This window comes from Diadema setosum, chromosome 16 (genome assembly GCF_964275005.1).
Source record: "Diadema setosum chromosome 16, eeDiaSeto1, whole genome shotgun sequence".
NCBI lineage: Eukaryota > Metazoa > Echinodermata > Echinoidea > Diadematoida > Diadematidae > Diadema > Diadema setosum.
This window is the reverse complement of record NC_092700.1, coordinates 16,745,409-16,762,865: the sequence shown is the minus strand read 5'-3', so window position 1 is coordinate 16,762,865 and position 17,457 is coordinate 16,745,409. Positions and strand designations below refer to the sequence as shown.

The 17,457-nt window shown below is 35.5% G+C and overlaps 1 protein-coding gene across 1 annotated transcript in view; it reads right to left on the bottom strand.

Moving 5' to 3' along the window:
• Window positions 1-13,303, bottom strand: part of LOC140239634 (caspase-3-like) — an 82,233-nt gene extending 68,930 nt beyond the window's left edge. Inside the window, exons 1-2 of the mRNA XM_072319464.1 lie at window positions 13,185-13,303; window positions 5,539-5,692 (exon numbers count right to left, since the gene is read on the bottom strand). Of these exons, the coding sequence (XP_072175565.1) occupies window positions 5,539-5,620 (82 nt within the window). The 5' untranslated portion in view covers window positions 5,621-5,692; window positions 13,185-13,303. The remainder of the gene's footprint in view (window positions 1-5,538; window positions 5,693-13,184) is intronic.
• Between the last annotated feature and the right edge of the window lie 4,154 nt (window positions 13,304-17,457).

Below are 17,457 nucleotides of genomic sequence, written 5' to 3'. Positions count from 1 at the left end.
TTGCTCATTATTATACCTCAATCATTGCCTTGGCAAAGGTATTCAGTACTTCACAGTTGATCCAACATACCAACAGGCATGTATTTAAGCGAACTGTGTTATACCAGGATGTATACAGGCAGGTATACACTCACTTATTAAGTTTAGGTGTACACACAGGTTGTCATCAAGTACAGTGTATATCTCATTCAGGTTCATTTGATGTTTTGTCAGGCAGGTCATACTCTTGGTGTTTTGTATGTTGACAGGAAAGTTTTCAGACACATAAGTAGGATATATGACATTTGTTGGTGTTTAAACGTTTCAATAGATGCTGACACAACGTGTACAGGTATATGTAAGTCGCATATCATGGAATATGATGTTTTGGTTGTAGGTAATATGATGTATATGATTACAACAGTTGGATTTTATGCAGTTGCTTGTGGAAGAGATGACGTGTTTTATAATCGTTGTACACAGGTTAATCATTTAATAATGACAGTGTAAAAATTGACATGTTGCATGTGTGTTCTAACGAGGAAACCACATGATTTTGGTACAAGTGTATTGTTTGTGCTGTATGCATGACATGATTGCATAAAGGTTAAGGTGTTGAGAAAGTTAACATTGCAGTATTCAGTGTTGCACAACTACATGCAATTCCAGTATGCTGTAACTCACAAGCAGCAGTATAACTCACGAGAGTGTTAGTTTGGTACACGTTGAATGGTACTAAAGTCATACATGTTTTATCACAGGTTGTGATAATGATATACTAGTAGCCATAGCATACTTCGTTTATGTGTTCTTATAATGATGCAACCATGGTAAATTCATGGAGTTATAAGTGTGAATTGGAAGAGGAATGTACAATGCTGTTCCAAAATATTGTGCCAACGTACATAGAGTCCATTTGTGTTAAAACGTTAAATGCACTCTTTTAGGGGGGAAGTGTTATGGATACAGGTACATTGTATTGTTATTTCTGGGCACTTGATTGTTCCGCGGAGGAATATGTAAATAAAGAGTTCGACAAGATGACCGAGATCGACCAAACACCTTGTTTGAGAGTCTGGGTATTTTTGGTGGTTATGATGGTTCGTTAGGCCAAGTTAACCTTCCGTAACAAATGTTACTGGTACAATAAAAGAAATATCTGAGGTAAACTTATGTTAGACAGATTGTTTTCCTTAAAAGATGATTTCTGTGTGATAACTTAATACTTGTAAAAACAAACAAACAAACAAACGACTTGATTGAGAGAATGAAACCGAACCTAATTTGGTTGTATATCATAAGATTTCAACAGAAAAAAATTTAATTTGTTTTTAAAAGAATTCAAAGTTTGTGCTGTTATTATGTCGTAGGGAAGTGAGTTCCAATACTTAGGCCCCTCGTAGATGAAGGTTTGCTGAGCCAGCAAGGTCCTAAAAAATGGTAAATGAAATTCGTTCGATTGCCTTGTAGGATAATTATGAACAGATTGATTTTTTGAAAACATTGATTCAAATATATATGGAAGATTATTTTTATTGTAATTATACATAAATTGTCCTAAATTAAACAAATATAAAATCTTTAATTTTAAATATTTTATTTTCAAAAAATAACGGATCAGTATGAGACAAATATGCAGTGTGACATATAATGCGCAGTGACTTCTTTTGTAGCAGAAGTAATTTATCCAAAAGAGTTTGATATGTATTTCCCCATAAAAGAATACCGTAATTTAAATAAGGCAATATGAGGAATGAATATAATGTAAGCAGGGACTACAAAGGAAGACAAAATTTAATCTTGTTGATTATACCGATGTTTCGAGAAATAATCTTACATATACTATCAACATGAAATTTCCATGAAAGCTTATTATCAACTGTTATTCCCAGAAATTTGATATAAGAAACATTTTCCAGCGGTGTGCCATCAAAAATAATATCAGCAGGTAGTGCCTCAATGGAGTTGCTGAAAAGCATATATTTTGTTTTTTGAAGATTGAGAGATAATTTATTAGCTTTTATCCATTGAGCAACTTTTTCTAATTCAAAATTTAATGTCTTTACTAGGGTAAAAGGATTATTATGCGAAAAAAACAAATTTGAATCATCCGCAAAGAGAATGAAAGAAAGAATATCTGATGATTTACAGAAATCATTTATATAAATAAGAAACAGAAGCGGACCTAATAAACTTCCCTGTGGGACCCCACATTTAACATTTAACATTTGTGAATTGCAACCATTTAAAGAGACATATTGCTTCCTGTTCAAGAGGTAGCTCCTGAACCACTCCAAGGCCTTCCCACGGACTCCGTAATGTTAATTAAGTAAAATATCATGATTAATGGTGTCGAAGGCCTTGGAGAAGTCCAGGAACAAACCTATGAGATGTGAGGATTTGTCGATAGCATGTGCTACTTTTTCTACAAAACTCAATAATGCATGTGAGGTGCTATGTTTTTCTCTAAAACCAAACTGAGTATTTGAGAGTATATTATTGAATTTCAAAAAAGTAAGAGTTCTTTTGTAAACAATTTTTTCAAGAATTTTGGACAGTGTACATAACAAAGAAATTGGTCTATAATTATTAACATCTAATTTGTCACCTTTTTTAAACAAAGGAATAACTTTTGCTATTTTCATACTTTCAGGAACAATACCATAAAAAAAGAGATAAATTGAATATATGAGATAAAGGATCCGAAATTGAAGATATTACCCCCTTCAGCAGAAAATTACTGATGTCATCGTGTCCAGCACTTTTTTTGGAACGAAAATCAGAAACAATATTGATTATCTCCTGACTATATGTTGGGCTAAAAAACATTGAGTTTAAATTTGGTGGACCTAAAAATTCAGAAAAATGTTTATTTGAAGATGGAATTTTGCTTGCAAGATTTTCCCCAATGGAAGAAAAATGATTATTTAGAATATTACAAATATAATGAGGATCTTCATGAATCTTATCATCTTATCATGAATGTCAAAGTAGAATGTCAAAGTAGCATAACAATTTAATTTATAGCTATGTAAACGGCAGTTTGGGGACTGTAAAATGTCACAACTTAAGATTTTCAAGCTCGCTCGCTCCGCTCGCTCGCATTTAATCGTTATGCCATTCTCCTGATGTTGCTGCCAGTAATTGCCAGCAGTTAAGGGGGGGGCGCACCGGGCGCAACTGCTGGCAATTACTGGCTTGTAAACAAACGCAATTTGGTATAGTCTGGTTTTCAGATCCTTTGCCAACTGGATTCCGTGGCGACGAAGTCGCCGTTCGGGCATAGGCCTTTGCCGAAGGAAAAATCCTTTGCAGGACAAAACCACCTTAAACTATACTAGTTTTTGACGTTGAGGAGGTTAATATCCCGAGTAGCGAAATAGTACGGGCAGAGGGTTTGGAAGCCAGACTAAAATTGGCCGCGCATTTGGCCCAGTTTACGTGTACACTGAGGTAATGCCGGGCTCGGCCGCGGCCTAGGGGGGGGGGGGGGGCGCACCGGGCGCAACTGCTGGCAATTACTGGCAGCAACATCAGGAGAATGGCATAACGATTAAATGTGAGCGAGCTTGAAAATTTTGACATTTTACAGTCCAAAAACTGCCGTTTGTAGCTATATTTTTTCCGCTTTGGAAATTAAGAGGGGGGCGCCCGGTGCCCCCCCCCCCCCCCGATCCGCCACTGGTAGTCAAGGGTGTCGGTTTATGTTCATGATTGGGGGAGGTATGACCAGCTAGGGGGTGTCGAAGTGACCAAGCGGGGGAAAAATCTGCACTTTAGAGCATCCCCTAATTATTTGTGTTTGTGTGTGTATGTGTTTTATATACATGGAAAAGTTAGGAAACAGCCCAGGTCAAGTTTTATTATTGGCAATGCAAGGCATTTTAATATAGACTACGTAGTATATAAAGCAACACTGCAAATTCAATGATCTAGCTCTTATATAACGAAGCGTAAGGTACAAAGGTGTACATTCTACATCACATTGCTCAACATTGCAACGACTCATTTTGAATTGAAAAGGTGTTTTATTCATCAATATCTATCGCGACCCGGAGGCTGAATTACAGACATTGTTAACAGATGGCCATGTATACATTAAAAATACTCGCAAAATACAGTGTAGCAATGAAAAAAAAACAACATACATAGAACAAAAATTGTCAATCTTATTCATCTTAACCATTGCACAATGAGATCAACCTATAATACAAAACATAAACAGATATTACAAATACAATATATCACAATTTTCAATGATTATCAAAAAATAAATTGAGTTTATGTTAATTATGTATGCCGGTCAGATTTTGTACTTATTAATACAGATGTTGTGCTGTTATACAGCTCACGTCGACCATACGATTATTTTTTTTGCCAGTGGTATTTGTCTTCTTCATACTTGTTAATGAGAATTTCTGAGCGCTATAATATTCCATACCTTCTTCGTCGCGATCGGCTAGGTTAGAATTGTACTGCACGCGCACGTGTACTCGCAAAATGTCAACATTACGATTTGACCCCGAAGTTACTCCAACCTAAACTACCCTCGTCTGAACACAACTAAACTATCAAAAATATGTAAAAACAACAACAACAATAAAAACATTAATTGCAGGTAAATTGAGTTAATTCCGAGATTTGGTTGCAATGGATCATAACCACGTGCAGGCTATAATCACAACAAAATGACCAACTGACAACCATCATGCCCGCCGGGTACAAATCCCAAACAGCTAATACAGCCTAAGGGAACCCTTGCCCGAGGAAGCCATTCGGAGGGAACCAGCGATGGCCTTGTTCACAAGGAACATCTATGAATAGGTCGTTTTTATCATTCATTGCAATAAATACCGATGCCTCCTCTTCCGCAGCTGCAGAGCAAAAGATCACCCCACCCCTATGCCCCAACAAGACCCACACGCAGGGACCGCCAACCGCCACAAGACAGGGCAAGTACACAGTTTCCAAGGGCAACTCTAACAAACAAAACACGCACAAAATCCGAACATTTACACCTATTGTCTGATTATAATACACTGAGGAGCCGGTCCACTGCGTGAGTGGAGATGAATATAGTGCCCGACTGATACTATGTTCAATTCAGATGGCACCCATTTGCAGATACCATCATGAACAGAAAGAACAAACTGTACAATTCACCCTAAGTAACAATGCAACCTGCATAATATGCTTTTTAAAGCGTGTTGCATTAATGATAATGAAACGTAGCTTGCGTACGCTGACTGCTAGCAGGTTGGGTCATTTGGGAGCATACCTTGATTTTCAGAACATCAGCTGTTGGAGTTCTGGATTGGGATGCCAATTGATCAGTAAAACATCTCGATCAAGAGAGAGGAAGGAAACGAAAACATTTTAAAGACTTATCATTATATCAAAAAATATATGTCTACAAAAAAAAAAATAGGATAAGGCATAAGTGCAGGATAATTCATTCAATTGCACCATATTCAAAAGATGAACAGAATACATATATTTCGTTAATAACATGTACAAATATTTGTCACAGCAGTCGAACAATTCCAAAATGCTACTTACTTTTCATCATATCAAATTCTGCATCTGTTATGTCATTTCTCAGTTTCCGTAACATTTCACGCTGGATTTCCTCCTCAGACATCTCCTCTTTGAATAACCACTCGCTGTCTGATCGGAAAACCCTGGAAGATCACTGCACATTCAATTTCCAACCCTGTAGGAATGGAAAACATAATAACAATTAACAAGGATTACGTGTGTATCATCCACAACGTCATCAGGATATATAGTGCATGCAGTAAAAATGGTACCTTTTTTTTCTCACATAATTTGTTAAATTTTACATATTTCAGTGGTGTCTGTTCACACAAATCTGACCCAGCATCGCAGAACCACTAAAAAGTCACCTGGATGGACATTGATTATAAGAGCAGATTCTAAAAGAGCATAGGCAGACTCTAAGCTTTTAAATTTAACATAACTTAATACATATGGACGTTCCTACCTAAATCAAAATAACAAAGTATAGAGTATAACACGAAAAGAGATTTTTTTTTTGAAGACAAAATTTGACGTTATTTATGACACCTATTATTCGTTGAAATAACGCAACATATGGAGTCAATGTGTAAGTTGCAAGTGAGTTTGTTGACATAAATCAAACCTAGAAATGTGATAGAAGAGACTTCTTTAATGATCGTGTCTTCCAGGAGGATATTTCTCGGTAACTTTTCAAGAAAATTAAGGAATAATGATAATAATAATAATAATAATAATAATAATAATAATAATATAATAATAATTGCGTTTGTATCGCAATTTATACTGGTGCTTCCAAGTGCACTGGTGCTATTCATACAAAAGACTAGAAAACAAAACAACATTAGCACAATGCAAAACCAAAATTAGTCACAAAAGAAGAAGAAGAAGAAAAAAAACAGTGAATGTGATACGGTATAATAATCAATAACTGACTGTGTGCGCCTCCAGAAAAAAAAAACATACTTTTTTTTGTAGGTTGATTGACAGTTTGTTCGCTCTTCTCCAGTGAAGTAATTTCGTTAATTCAATGTTTAAAGTATCAATTACATCAGGATCAGAATCAGATTAAAAAAAAATACGTTAGTGTCATCCGCAAACAATAAAAAGCAAATGATTCTTGATGAATTTGACATATCATTGAGATAAAAAAAAGCAACTAAAAGAGGATATAGCAAACTTCTTTGAAGAACACCACAGTTCACCTTTTGCATATCAATGTTTGACCGTTGATGAGTACAAATTGTTTTCGGTTGGTAAGGTAACTCCTGAACGGCTCCAAGGGTTTTCCTCGGATACCATAATCAATGTGATAAGTTATGAAGTAGTATGTTTAATTCAATTCAATTTAAAGTTTATTTCATTTTCCGACAAAACATAAGTTACACTTCTTTTGACAACAGAGAATAAGGTAAACAGAACATTATGTATTGAAAAGGATGTACAACAATTGAGGACCTTATAGTAATTATACATTGTTGTAAAAAAAGAAACAGAAGTGATCGAAATGAAGTACATGTATAACTTTGCTTAAAGTGTGAAAAATGGAGAGACCCACTAAAAAGACAGAGCTTGTAGAATGTGGGCCCCTCTGGAAAAATAACATCAATAGGAAGATTAATGATATTGAAGCATCATAAATACAAAAGGGAAAAAAAAAGAAAAAAGAAGAGGAAGAAGTCTGGAAGCCCACTGAGAATTAGATTCACAGATAAATTCATTTACCTTCGTAGACGCAAACAAACATAGAAAAAGACTAGACAACGAAACAACTACTGAAGAAAAGGCTGTACGGGACAAAACTGAATGGACAAGACTAACAAACAGAAGACAAAATAGCAAACGAAAATGCACAACAGAGACAGCGATCTTCGACAGAAGCATGTCAAGAGAAACAGATGATAGTTGTGGAGAAAAAAAAGAGATATTGTAACGCCTGAAAGGAGAAAAGCAAGGAAATGAAGGGACGTATGAACAGGAGCAAGACAGAAATTCAAGTCTTTGACGCTTTGGGCGATAGCGTAGATGGCAGCAGACATCCAAAAGAATACAAGTTATTCTTCAAAGAGGAGAAAAGGTGAGTAAGTCAGTATGTGAGAAAGAAGGCCAAATGGCTAGTTCAGTACTGTAGAGTCATACGATTGCAATAGAAAGGACTTCAGTCTCCTCTTAAAAGAATATATGGATGGGGCGTTTTTTATATCATGATTCAAAGTATTCCAATAATTTGGGCCTTTGTAAATAAGTGTATTTTTAGCAAGGATCGTGCGTAAAAGGGGTAAATGAAATTCATTGGAACGCCTAGTGGGATATTCATGAAATGATTGGTTTTTGAGGAACATAGAATCAAAAATAGATGGAAGCAAATTGTTGCAATAATTGTACATAAATTGGCCTAAATTATACAAAAACAGATCTTTAATTTTTAAGAGCTTGTTAGAGGCAAACAACGTGTTTGTATGAGAATGTACAGGGGAATGGCAGATAACGCGGAGGGCTTTCTTTTGCAAGAGGGACACTCTTTCAAGTAAATTCTGATGCGTATTGCCCCAAACTAAAACTCCATAATTCAAATGAGGCAATATTAACGACGAATATAACATAAGTAATATTTTTTGTGGAATATGAAATTTCATTCTATTTATAACACCTATATTACGCGATATTATGTTACAAATATTATCAACATGTGATTTCCAGGAAAGTTTATCGTCTACAGTGACCCCCAAGAATTTAATATTTGATACTCTTTGTAGATGAGAATCATCTAAAACTATATTTGTGTTTAAATTGTCAACAGTACTACTAAAAATCATATATTTCGTTTTTTTGAGCATTGAGTGATAACTTATTAGCTCTGACCCAGTTTGTCACTCTATTCAATTCAATATTGATTTTGTGAACGAGAAAATCAATATCGTTATGGGCGAAAAATACATTTGTATCATCTGCGAAATGAATAAAAGAGAGATCATCAGATACGCGACAAAAATCATTTATATAAATAATGAACAATAACGGCCCTAAAAGACTTCCCTGTGGGACGCCACATTTAACTTCTCTGATAACTGAATCATTATTTTTAATTGTAACAAATTGTTTTCTATCGACTAAATAACTCTTGAACCACTCCAAGGCCTTCCCACGTACTCCATAATGCCATAATTTGTAAAGTAAAATGTCATGATTGATGGTGTCGAAGGCCTTGGAGAAGTCCAAGAAAATACTAACTAAATGAGAATGATTATCAATGGCATGAACTACTCATCAACGAAATATAAAAGAGCATGCGAAGTACTATGTTTCTCACGAAAACCAAACTGAGAGTTTGTAAAAACTTCATGTACCTTCAAAAAATTGATCATTCTCTTATAAATAAGTTTTTCTAAAACCTTAGACAGTGAGGACAATAATGAAATTGGGCGATAATTGCTGATTACAAGTTTATCGCCTTTCTTAAATATTGGTATTACTTTAGCCAATTTCATTTTATCGGGAAACACACCGTTAAGGATTGACAAATTAAATATGTGAACAAGTGGATCAGCAATCGAGGAAATAACACCCTATGTGTCACATGTTGTTACCGATGGTATCAAAGCCTTGGAGAGGTCCAGGAAGACTCCAATAGTGTGATGAAATTTAGATATAGCTTTTGAAACCTTATCAAGGAAGGTAAGGATTACATGAGATGTGCTATGTTTTTGTCGGAAGCCAAATTTAGAATCAGAAATAATTTGTGAGTATCTAAAAACTTCAAAAGCCTGGTCAAAACAACCTTTTCCAATAACATCGAAACAATAGTTAGCAATGATATTGGTCTATGGTTAGAAACATCTTCCCTCCCCCTTTTTTGTGTGTACATGAATTACCTTGGAAACGTTCATAACCTCAAGGACAACACCATTACTCATGGATAAATTAAACACATGTATCGTGGGTCGACAAAACATGTGTAATTAATAATACTTTTTTAAAGAACATTATCAATACTGGAATGTCCAGCGCTTTTTTTTTTTTTTTTTTGATTTTCAAATTCTGAACTATATCTAATAATTCATGTCTGTGTAAAGGAACAAAAAAATGAATGAGGATTAGGGGCTTCTAAGTAATCTAAAATGTTCTGATTATTTCCTATTTGTAAAAAAAAAAAAAGATAATGATAAAAAATACTGTTAAGGAAACATCATCAACATCATCATATTCTATTGATGTAATATGGGACTTGTAATTATTCTTATTAATAGCCATATAAATAACTTTCCAAGTATTTTGAATATCACGTTTAAACAAAATATATCAGATTTATAAAACATTTCCGTTTTTCATACCGTAGTATTTGTGTGAGGACATTTTTATATGAAGTGTACTTGCAATGGGATTCCTGACTACGTTTGATTTTACCAGCATATAATATAATCTTTCGATTGATTGAACACAGAAGGACTTAGATACCCATGAAAGTCTAGCGAATCTTTTATAATTTCTAGATTTCTTTTTAACAACAGGAACATGCTTATCCATAAGCGAAATAAAAATACTCATAAACAAATCATAAGCTTCATTTGTATCTTCAGTATTATGTACAGAAGACAATTCACATTACTGAGATCATCTTGCAACCTCTCTACATTGGCGGGTGCCCCCTTCCGGAAAGTAAACACAGGGGCATTCGAAGGGGGATGTGAATGAAAATAGGGTAATGATCTGATAAATCTGAAGGAAAAATACCAGAAACGAGTAAAGGGTTAATATTACAAAATATATCATCAATAAGAGTTGCTGAGCGATTGGTTACTACAGGTGGTTTGTATAAAGGGTGAGAAAGATGTGGAGATCATGATATCAAGGAAGGATTGAGCAGTGTTCATAGTTTGAAACTTAGAAAAATCTATATCAAAATCTTCCATAATATAGCAATCTTTATTATTAAATATTAGATTATGTAATAGAAATTGCAAATAATCAAGACAATTTGGGGTATTTGAATTTGGAGGTGTATACATAATAATTGTATATTCTCAGCATAATGTATATAAGGGACCTTTATTTTAATACAAAGAGACTCAACGACATCATTTATACAACTTAAACCACTGTGAATAACGTAATCAAGGTTTTGTTTCACGTATAAACCAACACCTCCACCCATATACTATCGCGTTTGCTATTTTCTTTAGAATCATAACCTGGAAGAGATTATATGTGGAAGCAGAACTCCGAGTAATCCACGTTTTACTAAGACATATTATAGAAAAAGATAAATCATGAGTATTGTCAAAGAAACAACAAAGGTTATCAAAATTACCTCAAACTCATTAAAAAGAATCGTTAATTCCGGATAACGGTTTAAATTGATTCATTGTGCAAAATTTGGAATTTTGATATTATTCATTATTATCATTATTAACATTTACATCTGTTTCATAAATATCAAAATCAAAATCATAAACTACAGAATACTCTTCATTATTTGGGTCATATTGTGTGATACCGGGTCTAATGATGCATTTTTTTTTTTAATCGTCTTTATTTCATGAATTGAAAGCGATTTTTTTTTGTCTTTGTTTATTTGATCTGATTTGATTCATTGGTTTCTGCATCATCATTGTACATGCACATTCGTGTACATACATAAATATTTAAGTTGTTCACAGAATTTTTTTTTCTTCCTTGCCTTTGCACAATTTACAGCAAAACGTACAACAAACGAAGAGTTTGTTTGCAAAAACCGATGAGTCCATATTTGCCAAATGGAGATATTTGCGATTAAAGTTCAAGAAAAATAAAGAGAATGATAAGAAAATATTTGCTTCTTTTGACCATAACTTCAAAAATGTACCTTTATATGTAGTGACCAATATATCATTTAAAAGGTATTATTTTGTACTTTATGTCAGAGACCGATATTCAAAATCTTCAAAAATGGACTTATCGGTTTTTGCGAACAAACTCTTCACAGTATATTACATACAACAGTGAATAATACAGTGGGCCCACTGTATTATTCATTATTCTCACGCTGTAACCCGGGCTACAGCATAAGCGTGGCTTGATTTGCGTGCAGCCCCCGTACATACATTATTATAATACACGTCGGAAGGAGAATAGGAGGGAGGGAAGACTTGCATAGAGATAGGATAGTAGAAAGGAGAAAGGGAAATGAGAGGTCTGTCTGCTTTCACTAAAGGTTTATACAAAGTAAGTTCACATGTATCACTGATTAGCAAGGCATGATAAAATATTTTCTCACCGAGGTAAAGGTGAACAGTTAATACAGTTCATGAGCCATGTTCTGACGTATTTCTAGTCGGAGTAAAATTTTATGGCGCAGCAATTCGCGCCCCTTGATTTTACGTGAGGACTAAAAAAAAAATGAATAAATTTAAAAAAAAAAAACGTGAAATTGGTCAACCGAGTCAATCTTGAGTAGTTTACATTTTCTGAGAGGGCTATCCTTCTTCTACATTATTAGATAGTTTGGGATCATAAAATGAATGGGAAAGAGTGTTTTCAGCGGTTTTTCTACAACCCTTTTTTTGGAGAAGAGTAGAATGTTTAGGTATGTCTTAGAGACCTCTTTTCATTTCTTGAAATCCTTTGCACACTCTTCACTTTCAAGTCTAATAACTTTTGAAAGGATATTGCTACTGCTTTGAAAGTTAGCGTTAATCATGGATAGAATGTGTTAATAGAACATGCTCAATTTCACCTTAATCTCATAATCTCTTCGTTTACATCCTGTGTTTTGTCCCTTTCATAGCACAGCTCGCACAGCTCGGTAAAGATTAAACGCTTGAATAGACCCTGTACTTCAGAGCCTCTTTTCTCAGTTCCCACTTTTCCAGAGTGTATGTTTTCTTGGCAGTATTTAGGTAGGTTATGGCAGTCCAGTTGAATTGAGTTATACATCATTTTAAAGCTTACGTTCCGTTCTTTGAGAATCTGCCCTTAACTAAAAATTCATGTCTTGCGACTTTTTGTTGGTTTTGTGATGCAGGGTCACAATTTATACTTATCTTACCACGACCCTGTATCCACACGACGGTAGTCGACCTTTCCTCCGAAGTTACTCCGACCAAGCTTCCTCCGACCCTAGGCTTCCTCCGAAGTTACTCCGACCAAAACTGCCCTCGTCTGAACATAAGCTGTGTTCCTCATGAGCACGTATTTCACCCTTTGCCATGAATTCAGGCTAGCAGTGCCCCGGGCAATCCATCATGAATAATTAATAAAGCATTCATGTGCCTTGGAGCAGAGCTCTGAACAGGTGGTATCCATATCCTTTGTTCAGGGTCATTGTAAATACACACTCACATACACATCATTAGTTCCTGTGGAAAGTTCAGGTTTTGTACAGAGGGTTAAAATTTGACTCAAATCTGGAACCTTACTTTGAAATTAATTATGGATTTTATCAAACTGATATAGGTTTACATATTCAAATCACCTCCAACTAAATTGTACACTATTCAGCTATTACTCATATCAATGACAGTTTTATGTGATATATAATTTTCGAGCTTTTAAGCATCAAAAGTGGGAACTGTTTTTTGTATGACCTAGTACGACTGACAAGATGTTTACTACGCCATACGCGAATAACCCTCTATATTCTGTACTCCATGCAGCGTACTCTCTTCTGAAGAAGCACACATGAAACGTACCTATTTTGCGTTGTATCCTGCGTAACACGGTTACAGCAAGGAGCTCCTTGGTTGGAGGTATTTCACTGGCATAAACAAGAGTACTGTCGTCTTGTGTTGTCTGTTATGGCAGAAAGTACACGTCCGCTCTTCTCTCGCTGGGGCTTGCACCTGGCGCTGGGTTGGTGGTTTGATGTGTAGCAACCACATCGTAGCCATGGTTACAGGAAGTGTCCTAATTGCGCGTGCGCCCAAGTCGACATCTTGTTTACTGATATTGCGATTTTTTACTTTGGTTCTTTCGGCGAGATAAGACGTATGTGTCAGTTGCTCCTAGGTTTCTTTCTCTAGAACCATCAATTGTTAATTTTATTTTATATATTAGCTATGTTAGACAAAAAAAAAGATTTCATGAAATATGGCCAAACCATATATCATATTAAAGGTCTCAGCGAGACAAATCCAATGGTGAAGATAATTGAAATTGGATATTTATTTACTGAGTTATGGCTTGTCGAATGTCGCACTCAACTGTATGTCTTCTGCCGCAATTTATGGAGAATTGCTTCTCCTTACTCTATTACCCCCTAGGGCCCTATGCAGGTTTTCGAAACAAAAAAAAAAAAGAGATGGTTTTATGCACCAAAATGAAGCTGTTTCAAAAACATGTAGAGACAAAAAAAATAATAAATAGCAAGTTAACTGTACTTCATCTTAATTTATTCTATTGTTTTTTCATACGGTTATTTTTTTTTTCATTCACATTGTTAATGTTACTGATCGAGTAAGACTCCAAAAAGTCAAGTAGAGTTGGTGGGTATTCCACTATTCCTTTGTGAGTTTTACAAGTGAAGTTCGTTGAATTTCGTCCCTCCTCTCCAATTTTCAAATCCTGGATCCACTGTTGGATAAAATGGCCTGAAAATATTGCAAAATTACATTTTAAATTAAAATCATAATATTCTAATCAATTCTAATCAATTAGGCATAGACTCTATGCCAATGTTATGATTAACCAAGTTAGTGCCTGACAATAAAACATTAATATTACTAATAAGCTTAAGATAAATGTTAAAACAATAATTGGCTTAACTGCAGAATACCCCGCCAAGATCTCCAGACGAAATTTCTCGACTATATACACTGTACTGATCGACTGTGCTTTATTTCGTCCGGGATACTACGCACACAGTGCACAAGAAAATCTCGTGCATGCCTCAAAAATCTTGGCGAGATATTCTGCAGTTGTTAATAATAATACTAATGTTAAATATTGAATAATAATAATAATTATAATAACAATACTGCCTAGACCAATGATAATAATTAATGATTAATCTATCTAACAACAATCATATTCATACATACAGAGGGGCATTGGTAAACATTTGTACTTCAAAGTCAAAACCCAACATCTTCTTCATCAAATTAAACTCAAGACAAGCTTGAATTACTTGTAATTTGCCGATTTAAACTTGGACTTTGTCTAACTGTTACATGTAATGTCAGAATTTAAAGATCTGAATTTGAAAAGTGAAACCTACATTATCATAAAGTTTTCTTTAGACCTGACGTTAAAAAGTCTATTTAGTACCTGGTAACTGGTTAGAACTATTGGAAGTGTTAGTGTTATACTATTGTGTTAAGGTGGTTTGAAAGGAAAAAAAAAATACTTTACAAGTACTGAACAACCGGCTGACAACGAAAACTTATTTTGGAAACGATCATTGTGGAAATCAATTAAATTCTATGGGCAAAAACGGCAGAGTAATGAAGTAATTAGCACAACACGTAGTAGCAGGCCCTTCACTTGTAACGGTTACACGTAAGGTGGCCTTAAATACGAACCTACGTAATCACCTCCGAAACCGTGATTCTGCGTCCCGAAAAATGCCCGAGAGATCTCCCGACACCGGCTTGCTTATCCTTGTTGCGACAAAATGCGACAGGTTTTTACTGTAAATGCAAGTGGTTTCTAGTTTAAAAACATCCACAAAAATCAAATAAAGACCGGTTTTTTTAAAACCCTTGAGATTTTGCCATAGAAAACAGAGTCCAAAGTCACAAAATTGATGCCTCTTTATCCAAACTTCACCAAAATACAAGATTTTTAGGGGGAAAACGAACTGCTCGTCGAGTTCTGACTGGTCATTTCGCATGTGCAACATGTGGAGATGTACCGACGTAAATATCTCTAAACACCTACGTCATATAACCAGGCAAGAGAGAAAAAAACAACCCGGAAGCAGAAATAATTTGGGGTCACTTTATTCAAGATGGCTACTTGCATGACGTACTTCGTGTAACGTGGAGCTCCACGATAATGTCATCGAATGCAAGTTTCCTGATAATTTTGGTGATCCAAATTAAAGTTTTTGTTTTTAGTAATTTATAGTGCATTTTATTGATATTTCTTTAAAGAATTAAAGCTATATATATAGCCACAGTGCTTTGATGAAAATTGACCTTTTAACACGTCGGCAGAATAGGAAATGTGTTAAATGTGACCCCGCTGACATTGCTATATATATGTCACATTGGTGGAACGCTTTACTTGTCCAATGTTAAGACTTATTTGAGATACTACTTTGTGCCTCAGCAACACCGTTTTAGATGTATTCAAGATTTTTCAGCGTTCTTGCATGGTGTTTCCTCATGTAAATTACTCTTCGAACTTAATCTTCATCTTCATCAGTAACTTAAAGGTCCTGTTTACCCTTGGGAGCAGTGATTTAAAAAATGTTCAAGATATCACATTTGATGCATATGTGTAGGTCTGTTGTATCACAAGACATTCTACCTCATAAAATGTTCGCAATAAATCCTAAAATATAAGGAAATATCAGTATTTTCCCAGTAAACCATAACTGTAAACGGTTTAGTCAGGAAACACTTTTATTGTAACTATTGTTCACATTTTGTGTATTCAACAGTATACTTCACATCAATTATATTGATCCAAATTTTTACAATGGTTGTTTCTATCCCTAACTCACATTTTAAAACTATCTTAAAGAACTAATGTTATATTACTGGCGGGGGAGGGAACATACCGAATGTTCCACCCGAAGGGTTTGAAATGCTATTGAGGGAGGTTATAAGTCCCGAGACGAAAAACGTTCCACGTTCCCGACAACAAAAGTCATCATCTGTTATATTATATGGGTTAGTCAAATAGGTCAAAGTTACTACGTCAACGTCAACCACCAGCACAACGCACTCGATCGCTCGCGCAGAGCCAAATTCACTATGTGCGGGTCCTTCTGTCATTTTGTTACGTGAAAATGTTTTCCCATGGGAGAACATTACAAAAATGTTCTCCCATAGGCGAACATAACGAATGTTCCTCCATCACGTGACTGTGTTTAGCCAATCATAATCGGTATTTGACTAACCCATCTAATATTGGGTTTTGTTTCATCTGCAATGGTAAATTATGTCTTTAATTGGCAACCAAAACAATCTCTAGCGCATTTTTGTCCATTGTCTTCACTGCTCAGCGCGGATTTATATGTGTCATCAAGTAATTGCAACTCTACGTATCATCATTATCTGGTTGGATAAGACCCCTGTCTCTAATTAGCAACTTGCGCAGCATCATTCTCCTCTTCTTTTCAAGCATCCTCACCAAGAATATTGTGGTATTGCATTTGTTGTGACGTCATGGCAAGTGGGCAGTAGGTTTGTTCAACTGGGCGTCGAGGTAGCCATCAAAGCAGAAGAGAAGGGGACCAAAGATAGCTCTCGAGGAAGCGGTTTCGTTTGCGTTGGTTGCTGCCACCGGATTGGCACATGCCACTGCGAAGAGCTCAGTGGAGGGACAGGGAGACCGTGATGGACCACTGATTGCAGATAATATAGTTGCCTGGGTGCCTGTGGCTATCCAGCCAATCATAATTCAAGCTATGACCTAATCCGTAACTTCTGCCATGTCCGTTGCTATGGAAAAGCTTCAGCCTCCGTCGTTAAAAATGCATCACTTGAGCTCTACAGCACATGTATAGAGCCCACTAATGTTAAAATTGACCACTAATAATTGACCATAACACGTCGACGACAAATGTCATAACAACCACTAATGTCATGACACGTCGACGACAAATGTCATAATGAGCACTAATGTCATAACACGTCGACGACAAATGTCATAATGACCACTAATGTCATAACACGTCGACGACAAATGTCAAAATTTCAATTTTCACTGCAAATGTCATAACACGTCGACGACAAATGTCAAAATCAGATTAACCACAAAATGTCATAACACGTCGACGACAAAATTTCCAAATTT